The sequence below is a fragment of the Talpa occidentalis genome, unplaced genomic scaffold (assembly GCF_014898055.3).
Source record: "Talpa occidentalis isolate TD23 unplaced genomic scaffold, MPIMG_talOcc4v2.1 talOcc4.8, whole genome shotgun sequence".
Classification (NCBI taxonomy): Eukaryota; Metazoa; Chordata; class Mammalia; order Eulipotyphla; family Talpidae; genus Talpa; species Talpa occidentalis.
This window is the reverse complement of record NW_023605194.1, coordinates 103,672,197-103,686,188: the sequence shown is the minus strand read 5'-3', so window position 1 is coordinate 103,686,188 and position 13,992 is coordinate 103,672,197. Positions and strand designations below refer to the sequence as shown.

Below are 13,992 nucleotides of genomic sequence, written 5' to 3'. Positions count from 1 at the left end.
TTATTTATATTTATTTATCATTCATGTATTAAGTGTTTAGCACCACAGATGTTTTCTTACTCACACTATATTAGTTGCAAGTTCTCCATGATTCTTTCCTCACAGACGTCTTGGTGAAGCAAGGCGAGGATGAGGTTTGTGGATATTTACTCAACCCATCTGCCCACTAAGTGCAGATTTGAGCCTTGTATCTTAATCTTGCTTTCTCAACATGGGGTGCCATATTTATGCCTCCCCTCCCCCTTCATTGCAGAACCTGGATGCTCTGCATGACCACCTGGCCACCATCTACCCAGGCATGCGGGCACCTTCCTTTAGGTGCACAGATGCAGAAAAGGGCAAAGGACTCATTCTGCATTACTACTCAGAGAGAGAAGGACTTCAGGATATTGTCATCGGAATCATCAAAACGGTAGCTCAGCAAATACATGGCACTGAAATCGACATGAAGGTAATGATCTGCAGCAGAATCTTCTGAACACACATGTCATGTGCAATATTACCCAGGACACTGTTTTAATGTATATTTGGATTTTGCTGCTAGTAGACCCCACCAGAGGTAGATATAAGCTGGAGCAGTGGTAGCACCAGGAACCTTCTATATTTGGCCTTGGAATGCATTACATGAATTTTTTTTTTCCCCCTGTGGCAGCAGATTTTTCTTTCTAATTATACACTGCTTAAGGCAACGTGAAATTTAGTTTGCCTTCCTGGGGAGCACATAGCAGCTGGGAAGCAAGAGTATATGTCACTGACTAAGCTGTGGCCTTGAGAATACAGAAATCCCATAACCTGTATTGTGGATAATCAAGTTCTAAGATACTATAAAAAATTAGATATTATTTTATTGATTACTGTTTCTTTTTCTGTCTCTGAAATATAGTTGGGATGGCTTGTTTTGCCAACATAAAGCTTTCCTTTTTTTGTTTGTTTGTTTAATTGGGTGACTAGTGAAAGAAACCCAGCCTCATACTTTAAAAATTGAGTTGCTGCTGATATGCACATTATTAGTTTTGAGTGATTATTTTGATGTATTGTTATAGTAACCGGAAAGTAAAGAGAATCATTGTTTTTAATATTCCTGACCAAAGCAGTCCCTCCTGGTCAGCTACTTTATGTGCCCTCAGCATATTCAGCTTCAAGAGCCATTATCAGTGGCCCTGAATTTGGGAAGAGGGAGGAGCAAGGGACTTATTTAAGTTTTCTTTATGGGAAAGTTTTTAAAAAGATTTATTTATGTATGCATTATAAGAACTGGGGTACAGGCCAGAGGTGCGGGAGGTGAAAGGATTCCCCAGAGACAGAGTGGGGAACAGAACAGGCAGATCTACTTAAATACACCGCTGAGGGCAGCAGCAAACAAGACAGGAGAGGTCTGCTGTGCCATGTGGGTTGCTCCCTGGCTGGGGATCGAACTCGTGCTGCAGTGGCTGCAGATAGCTCCATAGTGCTGGGACTTAACCCCTTGCGCCACCAGGGGGTCCCCTCTTTATGAGAAATTTGTGAGGCAATTCTTTATTATTACTGATATGTTCTAAATGTATGAGAGTTCCAGACTTTACCCACAGTATTATCCAAAATAAAAATTATAACATTTAAGCAGGTTGTATCAGAAAGTCTCCTGTGTATTTAATCCATGCCTTGTTAGGAGGAGTTGGTGTCAATTTTTATTTATTTATTTTTGTACTTCTTGGTTACACCAAGGTGCATCTAGTTACTATCACTAGAAAATGAGGCTCCACATAACTTGACATTTTCCAATCCAGAGACATTTAAAAATGAAAACTTTGGGTCAAGAGTTGAAATTCATGTACGATTGTGAATCTCACCAGAATGTTATCAAAATACCCTGTCTCTCTCATGTCTACACTGAACAAACATGACACCTGTTCTGAATGAGCCTTGTCAAGGGCTTTATGTATACTGTGTTTGTTCTTGGTTTCCTTTTTTTTATTTTACCAAGCTGATCAAAAAGAGTTACATAAAACCTTTAAGAAAGAAATGCAAATTAGGGTACAACTGGAAACTGCAGTTGCTATGGTTATTAGTCACATGGTTATGGGGGGTGAGGGCATAAGCACATTCTATTAATATATGAAATTCAAGTTTTTACTCAGTTACATGGCTCACTTTATACAATATTTACCTTGTCTTGTGGTCTTCATTTATTCAAGTGCTCTAGTACAGATTTTTAAAATCTGTATATTTAATTTTTTCCAAAGCTGGTTGTAATTTCCTAAAATATTTTGATGTCAAATCTACGAGTGTAGCAGGCCCAGAGTTAACAATTTAACTACATTGAGAAATATTATACCATATTATGAAATGACGCACAAAGGACAAGTTAAAATTATGACCAAAAAAAGCAGTTTATTTTGTTAATTTAATAATAGCAAATGAGTTAAATTGAAGAATTAATTAATAAATTTAGGATGCATATAATTCACTTCATCTAGCTACGGCAGGAATGGAACAAAACCTCAAAATTTTAAGGTTGACTGTTTTGTTTTTTTTCCTATGAGACTATAGCAGAATTAGCCCAAGAGGGCAAAGTTTTCTAATTAAAAATAAGGACAATAACATTTAAACAGTGTTGTGTGTTACTATGACCAGTAGGTGTGCCCTGATCTCTCTGTGAAAGCAGATCTGAAAGAATACAGCATCCATGTTCATTGTTTTCTTCTGTAGTCTCAGATAATGCTACAGTGAACTCCTGGAAAAAGCGGGGGAATGAGCAACATTTTGCTTCCCTTTTGAAGTAACTGAAGCAATGACTGCCCCAACTGCTTCCCATTTGGATCAGACTGCACCTGAGCTAGTGTTTCCACAGCCAAGAGGACATGTTGTTAGCAGTTTCTGGAACTGTAGCCTAATAATGTTTTTGTCCATGAATCATATTTTAGAAACATGGTTATTTCTTCAATTATAGCACTGTGCCCACAATAGTTACTTCTTTAGAATGAATTTCTGGATTTAGAATTAAGTCAAAGATCATATACATTTTTAGGAATTTTTATGCATAATTTTCATCTATCCTTCAGAAGGATTAATTTAAAATACCTCTACTAGTGGTATTTGACATGATGTTTTTGTTTTCATTAAAATTTTAGATACCTGCCAGTTGATAGGTAGAAAATGACATTGCATGTATTATTGAATACATAATTCTACCAATTCACCCTCCATAAGTATCATTTTTAATCACATTAAATAGTGCCATTTTGCACGGTTTGTAGGTCACTAGTGAGTGTGCAAGTGTGCTGATGGGGAGACTGAGCCCACCAGGACAGTTTTATCTCTTTTAACCAGAGGCCTTAAACTGGGCACTGGTGCCAGATTTGCAGTGTTACCATAAAAGATTATTCCTCAAATTTCATAAGTCAACATCTCAAAATAATTTTCTAATTCAGACATGTATAACATTTGTGTGTGTGTTAAAATTTCGTGGTTGACCCTCTATACTTTTTCACTTTTAGGGGGACAGGTTTTATTAGGAAAAGGAGAAAGAAAAAGAGAGGCCCCTGCCTGGTCCTGGGGGTAGGGGCTGCAGTGGACCCTCTGATTCATTCTCTGAGCTAGTTTCTTAGGTCCATAGGTATTTTCAGTAAGTTGAAATGGAGCCTTTTTTCCCCTCTTCAACACTCAGGTCATTCAGCAAAGAAATGAGGAGTGTGATCATACTCAATTTTTAATTGAAGAAAAAGAGTCAAAAGAAGAGGATTTTTATGAAGATCTTGACAGGTTTGAAGAAAATGGTACCCAGGAGTCACGCATCAGCCCGTACACTTTCTGCAAAGCTTTTCCTTTCCACATCATATTTGACCGGGACCTTGTGGTCACCCAGTGTGGCAATGCCATATACAGGGTGCTCCCCCAGGTAAATGTGCCTCACTCCCAGGAGCTGTTTTTCCATGTAACCCTTGACTTATGTATCAGTCACAGACCCCACCAATCACCCTGGTTGTTTATTTTATTTAAAGATTTATTTATTTATTCAAGCACTGGGTACAGTCAGAAGTGCAGGAGGGTGAGAAAATTCACCAGAGCCAGAGCGGGGAGCAGAACAGGCAGACTGACGAAATACACTGCTGAGGGGAGCAGCGGGCATGACAGGAGAGGTCTGTCGCGCCATGTGGGACCCTCGCCAGTGTCCGGGGATTGAACCGGCGCTGCAGAGGCTGCGGGCAGCTTCGCAGCCCAGCGCTCAACTGCTGCGCCACCAGGGGAGGCCCACACGGTGGTTGTTTAAATGTGAGCTAAGTGCACTTGAACATACCACAACTTTCCTGCGGGTGCCTATTTATATATCAATCACTTAAGGGGATGGGAAAATGATATGGAAATGATGTTTATTTTCATGAGAAAATATGTAGCTTCCTAGTAACCATCAGCTTGCACTTCTGTATTCATTCTTTGAGCAATCTCATTCATTGGATATCTACAGAGAATAACTTTAAAATCAGTCTTTGACATCTTTAGAGAAAGGAAAGAAATTTAAGAAACACGAGAGGAAATCATGAAGATTATCATGTGATTTAATAGAGAAAGCATCAAAAGACACAGGTGATGAGAGCCAACAGCTGACTTGTTTTATTTAAACCCATTTGTAAAATCTTTGCATGTTACAGATTTTTTTCCCCTCTCATCTACTAACTGTTGGAGTTCTACATGACATGTGTCTAGATACTTTCACTTACAATTAAAGACATTTGATAATTCAGGGTTAACCCCAGTGGGATCTGGTGTAAACCTATAATACAGAAGCAGAATAGTCTAGGGCCTGAGCTCCTATGCTGGCCCTGCGTCTCCCTCATTGTGTGACCTTCAGTTCATGGTATGACCCTCAATATGCTCCTTCACCTCTCTGCTTATTTTCCCTTTGTTATAATATGAGGATGGGGAGCAGGTGAAGAGCATTTAGTCCGTTGTTCATTGTAAGCAATCAACAGCTGTTATAAATTATTATTAACCTTCTCTTGATAAACTTCAAATGCTTGCTAGTAGTTCTGATATTTAAATTTCATTTTAAACATAAGAATTTGACACCTTGCAATATTTTAAAGGATAAATCTGCATTCTTTCTTCTTTAAAAATTCTCATTTGTAAGTAGTATATATGAATGTTAGTCACTTGAATCCATATTAGGATTTATTTATGGAACAATTTTATGTTCGTTTAATCACTGAGTTGTTTACATCATGTTTGAGATATTTTATGTACATAGTTTGAGATATTTTATGAAATAATTATGATCTACTTTTAAACATTATTGAACTCTTAACATAAAAGTACCAAATAATAAAATTTATTTGGAGTGATTAAGTGTTCATTTATTTTTTTCTACATTTCAGCTCCAGCCTGGAAATTGCAGCCTTTTGTCTGTCTTCTCTCTGGTTCGTCCTCACATTGACATTAGTTTCCATGGCATTCTTTCACATATCAATACAGTTTTTGTATTGAGAAGCAAGGTAATCAAGACATTATTTCATTAAATGCGAGTAAGGTGTGTTGCAAATCAGAAGTGTTCCCGAGAGGAAATTAGCTATTATAACATTCTATGAGATGGGGAAGTTAGAGATCAAAACTAGATGTCAAAGGGAGTTTCCATTACCAAGGCAATGTTACTGAGTTTTGGTTTGTCTGAGGGATAGTGGAACTTTATCAACTGATCAGAATTAAGAAAAGTAATTGTTAAGACTGCCTGTGCTGGGACAGCCCATTTCCTTATAACACCAACGACTTCTATTCCCTGGAGGGCTACAGTGTTCTATTTTAGAAATCAGATGAACTGATAAAGTTTTGTTTTTAATACTTAATCCAAAGCTACTGATATATTCTTTCTTTTGATTGTGCTATTTTGTGGGACAGTATCTTAGAATACCCATGTCATCCTTCCTAAAATCTTCCCATAGGTCTTACCTACTCTTACTTTATGTGTTTGGAACCAGCTCGTTTAGCTACTCTGTGGGGAGTGGGGAGTGAAGAGATTTGATTTCTTCTTTGGTATAACCATATATTGTATGTGGTAGCCATGCTGGAAAATCAGAAATAAGATTCACAGAAGCTTTAGATAAACATATTTAATATTACATGACATTAAAGACAGCATAGCTACCGTCTTTCTAGGTTCTAAGGAGACAGTTCAATTTTCGACTATATTTGTAAGGTAACTTTTACTTACTACCTGCCAGAACTCTTCAGAACTGTGATCGCCTATCCTAATTGGTGCACTTCTCCCTTATGACTTGGTGAAAAATAAAGTCTATGTGTCCTTTTCTGAATTTTTAGGTAGGAAGAAAAGAAATTGGTTAATAGGTTTGTCTTGCCTTTTCAAGGAAGGATTGCTGGATGTTGAGAAGTTAGAATCTGAGGATGAACTGACTGGGACTGAGATCAGTTGCTTACGTCTCAAGGGTCAAATGATCTACTTACCTGAAGCAGATAGCATCCTTTTCCTGTGCTCACCAAGGTAACAATTTTTAGATTAATTATCTGGATGTAAGCACCCTTCTTTAACTAAGAAAGTAATTCAAAAACACTAGATCACTGTAGACTACATGGTCTGAAGTATAACTAGATCTTATATTCTGTTCTCTCTTTGCAACAAAGATAATTTTGTTCGACATTTGTAATAAACTCAGAAGAAATCATTTATTCTATTTTTAATCCATTTGCTCATTGTTTATGTCATTAGATCACAGAAGCCTAATCTCCCTTTAGTTAATTCTCTATCTTTGTACCTTCCAAGGAGGTATCATGTAGAATAGCTATTCTATAAAACAGTTAATATGATGGCTAAATGCAGTGTGGCAAAAAAGCATTCAGGTTCACTGTTCTTTGATAGATTTTTAAATATTCCAATGAATGAAGTCAGATCCTTCCTTCAATTTTCCATTTTTTTTTCCTGTTCATTCAAATATTTTGAATGGTAGGAAAAGTCTGGATTACACTTAACAGTAACCAGGGTCACTGCCTTCATGTGGACATGTTGGGACTGATTTTGCCTCATTTTGCCATATACAGTGTGATGAATCTGGATGATCTGACAAGGAGAGGTCTCTATCTAAGTGATATCCCTCTCCACGATGCCACACGTGATCTCGTCCTTTTGGGAGAACAATTCAGAGAGGAATACAAACTCACCCAAGAACTGGAAATCCTCACGGACAGGCTGCAGCTCACATTAAGAGCCCTGGAAGACGAAAAGAAAAAGACAGACACGTAAGACTGCATCCTATGGTTAAAGGAAGGCATAATATATTGAGACTCTACTGTAGTTCAGATGGATAATGAGAGTAAAAAGTTGCAAATGGGATCCATTGCAACTCTGGACAAGTAGGAAAACTCTTCCACATCACTCAAAAAATATTATGCATTCAAATATAAACCAGTCTGAATGGTAGTGGGAGTATGTCTTGAGTTTTTAGCAGCCAAGTTGAGGAATACAAGCCAAAACATCACTATGAAAATTTTAGAATGATTCAAATGCTTAAAGTCCATTCATTCATTCATTCATTCATATAAAAGATTTATTTTGAGTATCCCGTATGTCCCAGGGGTCGGCCAGGTGCCGAGGGTTACACTGAACATAGAACTTAGAATTGGCCAATATATTTAAAAAGACTTCTTTTCTTGAACACTGAATTATTTTAGGGCTTGACAGATCTGACTGTCACAGATTGTAATGTCATCTATAAGTAACAAGAATTAACATCTATAATGATATTCAATAACAAAAAGATCAAAATATAAACTTATTTTTCCAAGAATTGTGCATTAAATTATGATATATTATATAAATGACCTTACAGGTAATATTTCATTTTCAAGTAATTCACTTAAACAAATGCACACTGTGAGTATTACTTGACCTTACCTGAATATAATGATTAAAAACACTAATCTATGACATTCAAAAGAAATTTTCCCAGGTTCTTGTGTATTCATTTATAATATCTAAAAAATATTTAAGAAATAAGATCTCTCTTGAGAATTGAACCGATCTCCTTTACTTTCTTAAAGTGGGAGTTCTGTGGTAACCACCAGAATGGGGGTATCCTGTACTTCCAAAATACAAACAACAACATAAACCAACATTACTTCAATAAAAAATGCACCAAAACAAACAAAAACAGGTTTATGTTTTCTATAGCTTTATTTCCAAATATGGCTAATATCTGATACTCATCTTAGTAGGTGTCCTACATAATCCAGGTCTGTACGATGCAAATGACATTGCTGTTCCATGCACTGCACAGTACACACATGACAGCTACTCCCCGAAGCTCTTACCCTGACTTGTTGCTTCCTGTCCTGAACAGGCTGCTGTATTCTGTGCTTCCTCCATCCGTGGCCAATGAGCTCAGGCACAAGCGCCCAGTGCCTGCCAAAAGGTACGACAATGTCACCATCCTCTTTAGCGGCATCGTGGGCTTCAATGCCTTCTGCAGCAAGCACGCCTCTGGAGAGGGGGCCATGAAGATCGTGAACCTTCTCAACGACCTCTACACCAGATTTGATACACTCACTGATTCCCGGAAAAATCCCTTTGTTTATAAGGCAAGTCCCCCCTCCTACGCTAGCACAGTACGCTGCCCTCTGAATGTCCTGATCCTCCTGCCCGCCAGGGGACACTGCAGTCATAGGCCTGACTACACCTCTGCATTCTTGCCACAGAAAGCTTCCATCCTTGCTATTTACCATCTTTGTAAATAATTATCTTTTGTTGTAAAAGTTATTTTAAAACTTTCTCTTCCTTGGAACCCAAATGAATAGAGCAGATGATTCCGTAGTTAAAATGTAAAGTCCAGCTTTTTTGTACTTCCATTAACAAGTCTGTGCAGGTTGTTTATGAAACATGGTATAAACATGGCTTTGGTCTCAGAGCTTGCTGTGCAGCAGACAGTCCAACTGAAATACAGAGAGCTTTGCCCTGGGAAAGAGTCATGAGCAGGAGAAGGGTACTGGGGCTCAGACTCACTTTTAGTTCACTTTGAAGATAAACATTTATAGGGCATTTCTGCGCTTTGTTTCAACTAGAAACAAATATCATATTGGAAAAATGAAGTCAGTGGAATATTGCTTCGTAAAGCCAAGAATGTTAACTAAACCACCCCCAGGCATCTGGAGTAATATAAGTGCCACAATGCCACAAGAACTATTTATTTTATAGTTGTTTTCCCAGGAATAACTAACACTTGGTGAGCACAGCATAAAAATAAATGGTTAATGGCCATGATAAATCACTGATCTTCAGGCAGTGCCTCTTGTACCATCAAATCATCACTTTTTTAAGGGAAATAAAGTAATAAATTGTTCCACTGAATTATGAGGGTATCTAAAGTGAAAAGTTAGGACTTCGAGAAGGAAAATCAAGCTGTGGCTATGCCTGCCTGTCATCAAAGGGCCTGAGTGCCATGTGTGTAAATGTCAAATAGGGGCAAGGTTCATCTTGTTTGGGTTGTGCATATTAGACTTTTTATTTAAAAAGATTTATATATTTATTTATTTATTTATACAAGCACTGGGGTACAGTCAGAAGCGCAGGAGGGTGAGAGAATTCACCAGAGCCAGAGCGGAGAGCAGAGCAGGCAGACTGACGGGGTACACTGCTGAGGGGAGCAGCGGGTGGCAGGAGAGGTCTGCGCGCCATGTGGGACCCTCGCGGGTGGCCGGGGATCAAACCGGCGCTGCAGAGGCTGTGGGCAGCTTTGCAGCCCAGTGCTCAACCACTGCGCCACCAGAGGAGGTCCTACATATTAGACTTTTAAGAGAATTAAAAGAGAGGAAAGTTCAATATTACTGATAACCTTTGAAAAGTTTTTTTTTTTTTTTACTAGGATAGCAAATGAATCTGGTTTATGCTACCAATAAACATCTAAATACATGTGTTGTGCTAGGTAGAGACTGTTGGCGATAAGTATATGACCGTGAGTGGCCTGCCTGAGCCCTGCATCCACCATGCACGATCCATTTGCCACCTGGCCTTGGACATGATGGAAATTGCTGGCCAGGTTCAAGTGGACGGTGAGCCTGTTCAGGTTAGTAAGTAAAATGACTAATGCAATAGTTTCTAGAGACCCTTGTGAGCAACTAATTCATTGTTTTGACCAAGTAATCATTAAAGGTGTGCAAAAGGGGGCATCTTGACAACAAACAGTACTATTTTATTGAACCCAGTGCATTACAGGGACTCGGGAAAAATGTCCATCTATTTTAAATTACCTGGGCTCTCCCATGGACTGAAAGTAATGAGGAGGAGACAAAACTTTCTGTCCCTTCTGGTTTATTTATTTATTTTTTTAATTTCTTTCCTGTGTCTCATGTAAGTGGCCAGATTCATATCTTTGAAAAATATTCAGGCTTTAGAAAAAGAGTGTTTCTCTTGGAAGACAGATTTTGTGAGGGTTTTTGGTATTGTCTGTAATGTACTTGAAGTTCTTCTTAGATTCTTAGAATTTTTATATGATGAGCCTACATTATTCTGGAATATAAAGTAAGCAAAAATTAGTGTTAGCGATTGATATGACGGAGGCAAAACTTTGATTTCTGTAGATAACCATAGGAATCCACACTGGCGAGGTGGTTACAGGGGTCATCGGACAGAGGATGCCTCGATACTGTCTTTTTGGAAATACTGTCAACCTCACAAGCAGAACAGAAACCACTGGAGAAAAGGGAAAAATAAACGTGTCTGAATATACATACAGGTAAGACAACAGGTATTGATTTTCGTGATTTACAAGAAAAATGTCTCTTTGCCTGTGGCTCAAATCCAAGTGATTTTGTTACCTTTAAACAGTTAGCACCTGTGCTTTTAGGATGGTTTGGTTTCGATTTGCAAGGGCTATGCTATTATTTCTACGTGGAATGTTTTTGCGCCATCATAGGAAGTCCTAACATTCAGCATCACCAAAACCTTCAGTTTCCTTTGAACACAACTTTCTGTGCGTCCATTTTGTCTTGGTTTGGTGCTGTCACTTGCTCCATTCAGCCATACCCTGTGCTTCTCTCTCAACTGCCTGTCCCTTGCCTCTCAGGTGCCTTATGACACCAGAAAATTCAGATCCTCAATTCCATCTGGAGCACAGAGGCCCAGTGTCTATGAAAGGCAAAAAAGAACCAATGCAAGTTTGGTTTCTTTCCAGAAAAAATACAGGAACAGAGGTATGACTCATCAGAGAGAAATTCTTTTTTTTTTTTTTTTTAAAGATTTATTTATTTATTTATTTATACAAGCACTGGGTACAGTCAGAAGTGTGGGAGGGTGAGAGAACTCACCAGAGCCAGAGCGGAGAGCAGAACAGGCAGAAGGACCGAAGTCTTTTTTTTTTTTTTTTTAAGAGAGAGTATAAATATAAGGAACATATTCACAGAAAATATATTTCATTTGAAAAGAATTCTTGCTCACAGCAATGAACTCTTAAGTAAGGCAGCAGAAATACGGAAACATTAATGAGCCAGTTAGGACAATAAAAACTTCTTAGGGGATACTTTATGGTGGTCAGTTTTGTCCTCCATGAAATTAAAGCCAAAAGCATCAGATGGAAAAGTCCTATTTTGTTGTTGTTGTTCTTTATTGATAATGTGCTCACACACCACCACTGTGATTGGGATCAGGGTAGGGGGGGTCCCCTGGCCTCTCCCCTTGGCCCCTGCTCCCTCCTTAGATCACCATGAGGGCCAAGTCAGGACCATGGCTCACAAGCGTTTTCTTAACCATGGAAGTTCATATTCTCCAAACAACAAGCTATCTCGCCGTAGAGTATTCAGGGATCTTTGGAAATCCAGTCCTGCTTGTGTGTTTGTCCTGGAGAGATGAATTATTTTCCAGAATTCACATGCTCGTTCTATGATTATACTTCCAGCCAAAAGCCCTGTGATCAAGTGACCCTTAAAACACTGGGCCTCCAACTGGAATCCTGGGGTTCTTGTGCAGACTGGGGTCATGCCCTGCCTCCTCCCATCCCCCCACCCCCCAGAGCTGGTTGCATCACAAGCAAGTTTTACTCTTTGTTCCCATGTTGATGCATTGGCTTTATAGAGGGGGTGGCATTACAGGAATATATATGCGTTTCCTCTGTTGTACATTCCCTGAAGATGCTTTTAAATGATAACAAATCCTAAAGGCAATGGAATGCCAAGTTAGAAAATATTTATCTGTATCTTCTTTCAGCTGTTTTTACTTTAAATTATTTACTTATGGGGTTGGCACGCTTGCCGCTGCTGATCTGATAAATTAAACTGCATCTCAAGGGCGGCTCATTTTAGTTGGGTGGCCTGTTTCACCCAGCATTAAGTTGGGGATGAATGACTTAGCAAAACTGCAGATATGAAAGCACATCACTCTCTAATAGGGAAAATATTTTGGTGAGGGGGTTACTACAAGCTTTACTATCATTGAAAAGTAATCTTGTGTCTCCCATTTGTTTAAGGAAACAAAGCAGGATGATGACTGATCTTGGGTGTTGAGGCGAAAAGGACTGCAGGTTAGTTCCAGCTCTGCACTCGCCCATGCCAAGCCTAAGAGCAGTTATTCTCTGTGGATTGAGATCTTGCTTTGTCCTGCCCAGTTATCCCTAGCCTTTCTCTGGGTGTATATTTCACTCCTCATTATTCAACTCTAGCTCTGCTTTTGATTATTTTCAAGGTTTAATATGTTATCTGAAATTTGGCTTTAGATGTGATTGATGTAAGCTTCATGTGGCTAAAAAACTGTTACAAGTTTTACCCAAATGGTAACTTGCAAGCAGTAGGCGCCTGATAACTATTTGTCGAATTTAATGACATGAAACTGAACAGTATTTGGCCGTGTGTACATAGACCATGGTTTACCAAGTCTGTTTAGTGCTTCATATATATGTATATGTATATTTTCATGACTATAACATATAACAAAGTTTATATCGTGTTGCTGTATATCATTGTAGAAATCATTTTCTAAAGGAGGAAAATTCTAAGTTTTAGGAAAAAAATGTAATTTATTTTCAGACTTCCAAAATAAGAGTTAATCATGCGAAGAAAATAGTGACTATTTTGAAGTATACTAATTTCCCTACAGAAATATAGAACACATTTCTGTTATTAAAATATTTGGTGTTCATTCAAATCATGTGGCAACTATAATTGCTTAGATGCTATTATTTGTATTTTATCCTTTATATTAAATTTCATTAGTCACATGCAGCTATTATGGGAAACAGCCCTGTTTCATATCAAGCTTTTGCACTAACTGGAGTAACTGAGAGAGGATCTAGCCACATCCAAGGTTAGGATCTGGAAGTAACACTGGGATGCTCCTCTTGATCTTAATTCCAGTCTTTTATTCCCAGAAATGAGCTTCTCTCGCTTAGCTCAAAGGGATGTGATTATATTTAGGGCATCATGTTGAGAAAAGTTAATATTGACAAAGAATGCATTCCTCTTGGAATAATTGGCCTGCTGTTCTTAAATGCCTCTGATAATTTATTAATCTCTATCTTTATAAAATATAATACAACTACTTTGTGTAAAATATGTTTGTCTCTATATTTAGTATTCATATCAGCACATCAATGTCTGTATAAACGTTTCATGTTAAGGTGTAAAAGAATCTGCAATAAATTATTTTTTCCACTTGTCTCTAGATAGTTTTTATTTAAATAAAAATAATGTTATTGTCATTTTACTCATGCCATTATTGTAACTACATTTTATAGTTCTATGTATTATAAACTTTACCAGAAATGTACAAAGGTTGCTAATCCTCCACATTCTCACCAACACTTGTTATTGTCCATCTTTTTTACTATGGCCACCCTGATGAGTGTTGTAGATTTGATTTGTATTTTCCTAATTACTAATGATGTCAAACACCATTTTCATGGCCATTTGTGTATCTTCTTTGGACAAATGCTGATTCAAACTATTTACCCATTTTTGGTTTATCTGCTCTTTAATCGTTGAGTTATAGAGTTCTGGGTAGTAGGCTCTCATCAGATATATAATCTGCCA

At 38.1% G+C, this 13,992-nt stretch overlaps 1 protein-coding gene across 1 annotated transcript in view; it reads left to right on the top strand.

Annotated features, from left to right (window-relative positions):
* Positions 1-13,620, top strand: part of GUCY1B1 (guanylate cyclase 1 soluble subunit beta 1) — a 35,952-nt gene extending 22,332 nt beyond the window's left edge. The window contains exons 5-14 of the mRNA XM_037495704.1: positions 254-451; positions 3,647-3,877; positions 5,352-5,468; positions 6,336-6,469; positions 7,024-7,221; positions 8,322-8,559; positions 9,900-10,040; positions 10,555-10,709; positions 11,040-11,166; positions 12,435-13,620. Coding sequence (XP_037351601.1) covers positions 254-451; positions 3,647-3,877; positions 5,352-5,468; positions 6,336-6,469; positions 7,024-7,221; positions 8,322-8,559; positions 9,900-10,040; positions 10,555-10,709; positions 11,040-11,166; positions 12,435-12,458 — 1,563 coding nt within the window. The 3' untranslated portion in view covers positions 12,459-13,620. The remainder of the gene's footprint in view (positions 1-253; positions 452-3,646; positions 3,878-5,351; positions 5,469-6,335; positions 6,470-7,023; positions 7,222-8,321; positions 8,560-9,899; positions 10,041-10,554; positions 10,710-11,039; positions 11,167-12,434) is intronic.
* The last annotated feature ends 372 nt before the right edge of the window (positions 13,621-13,992 follow it).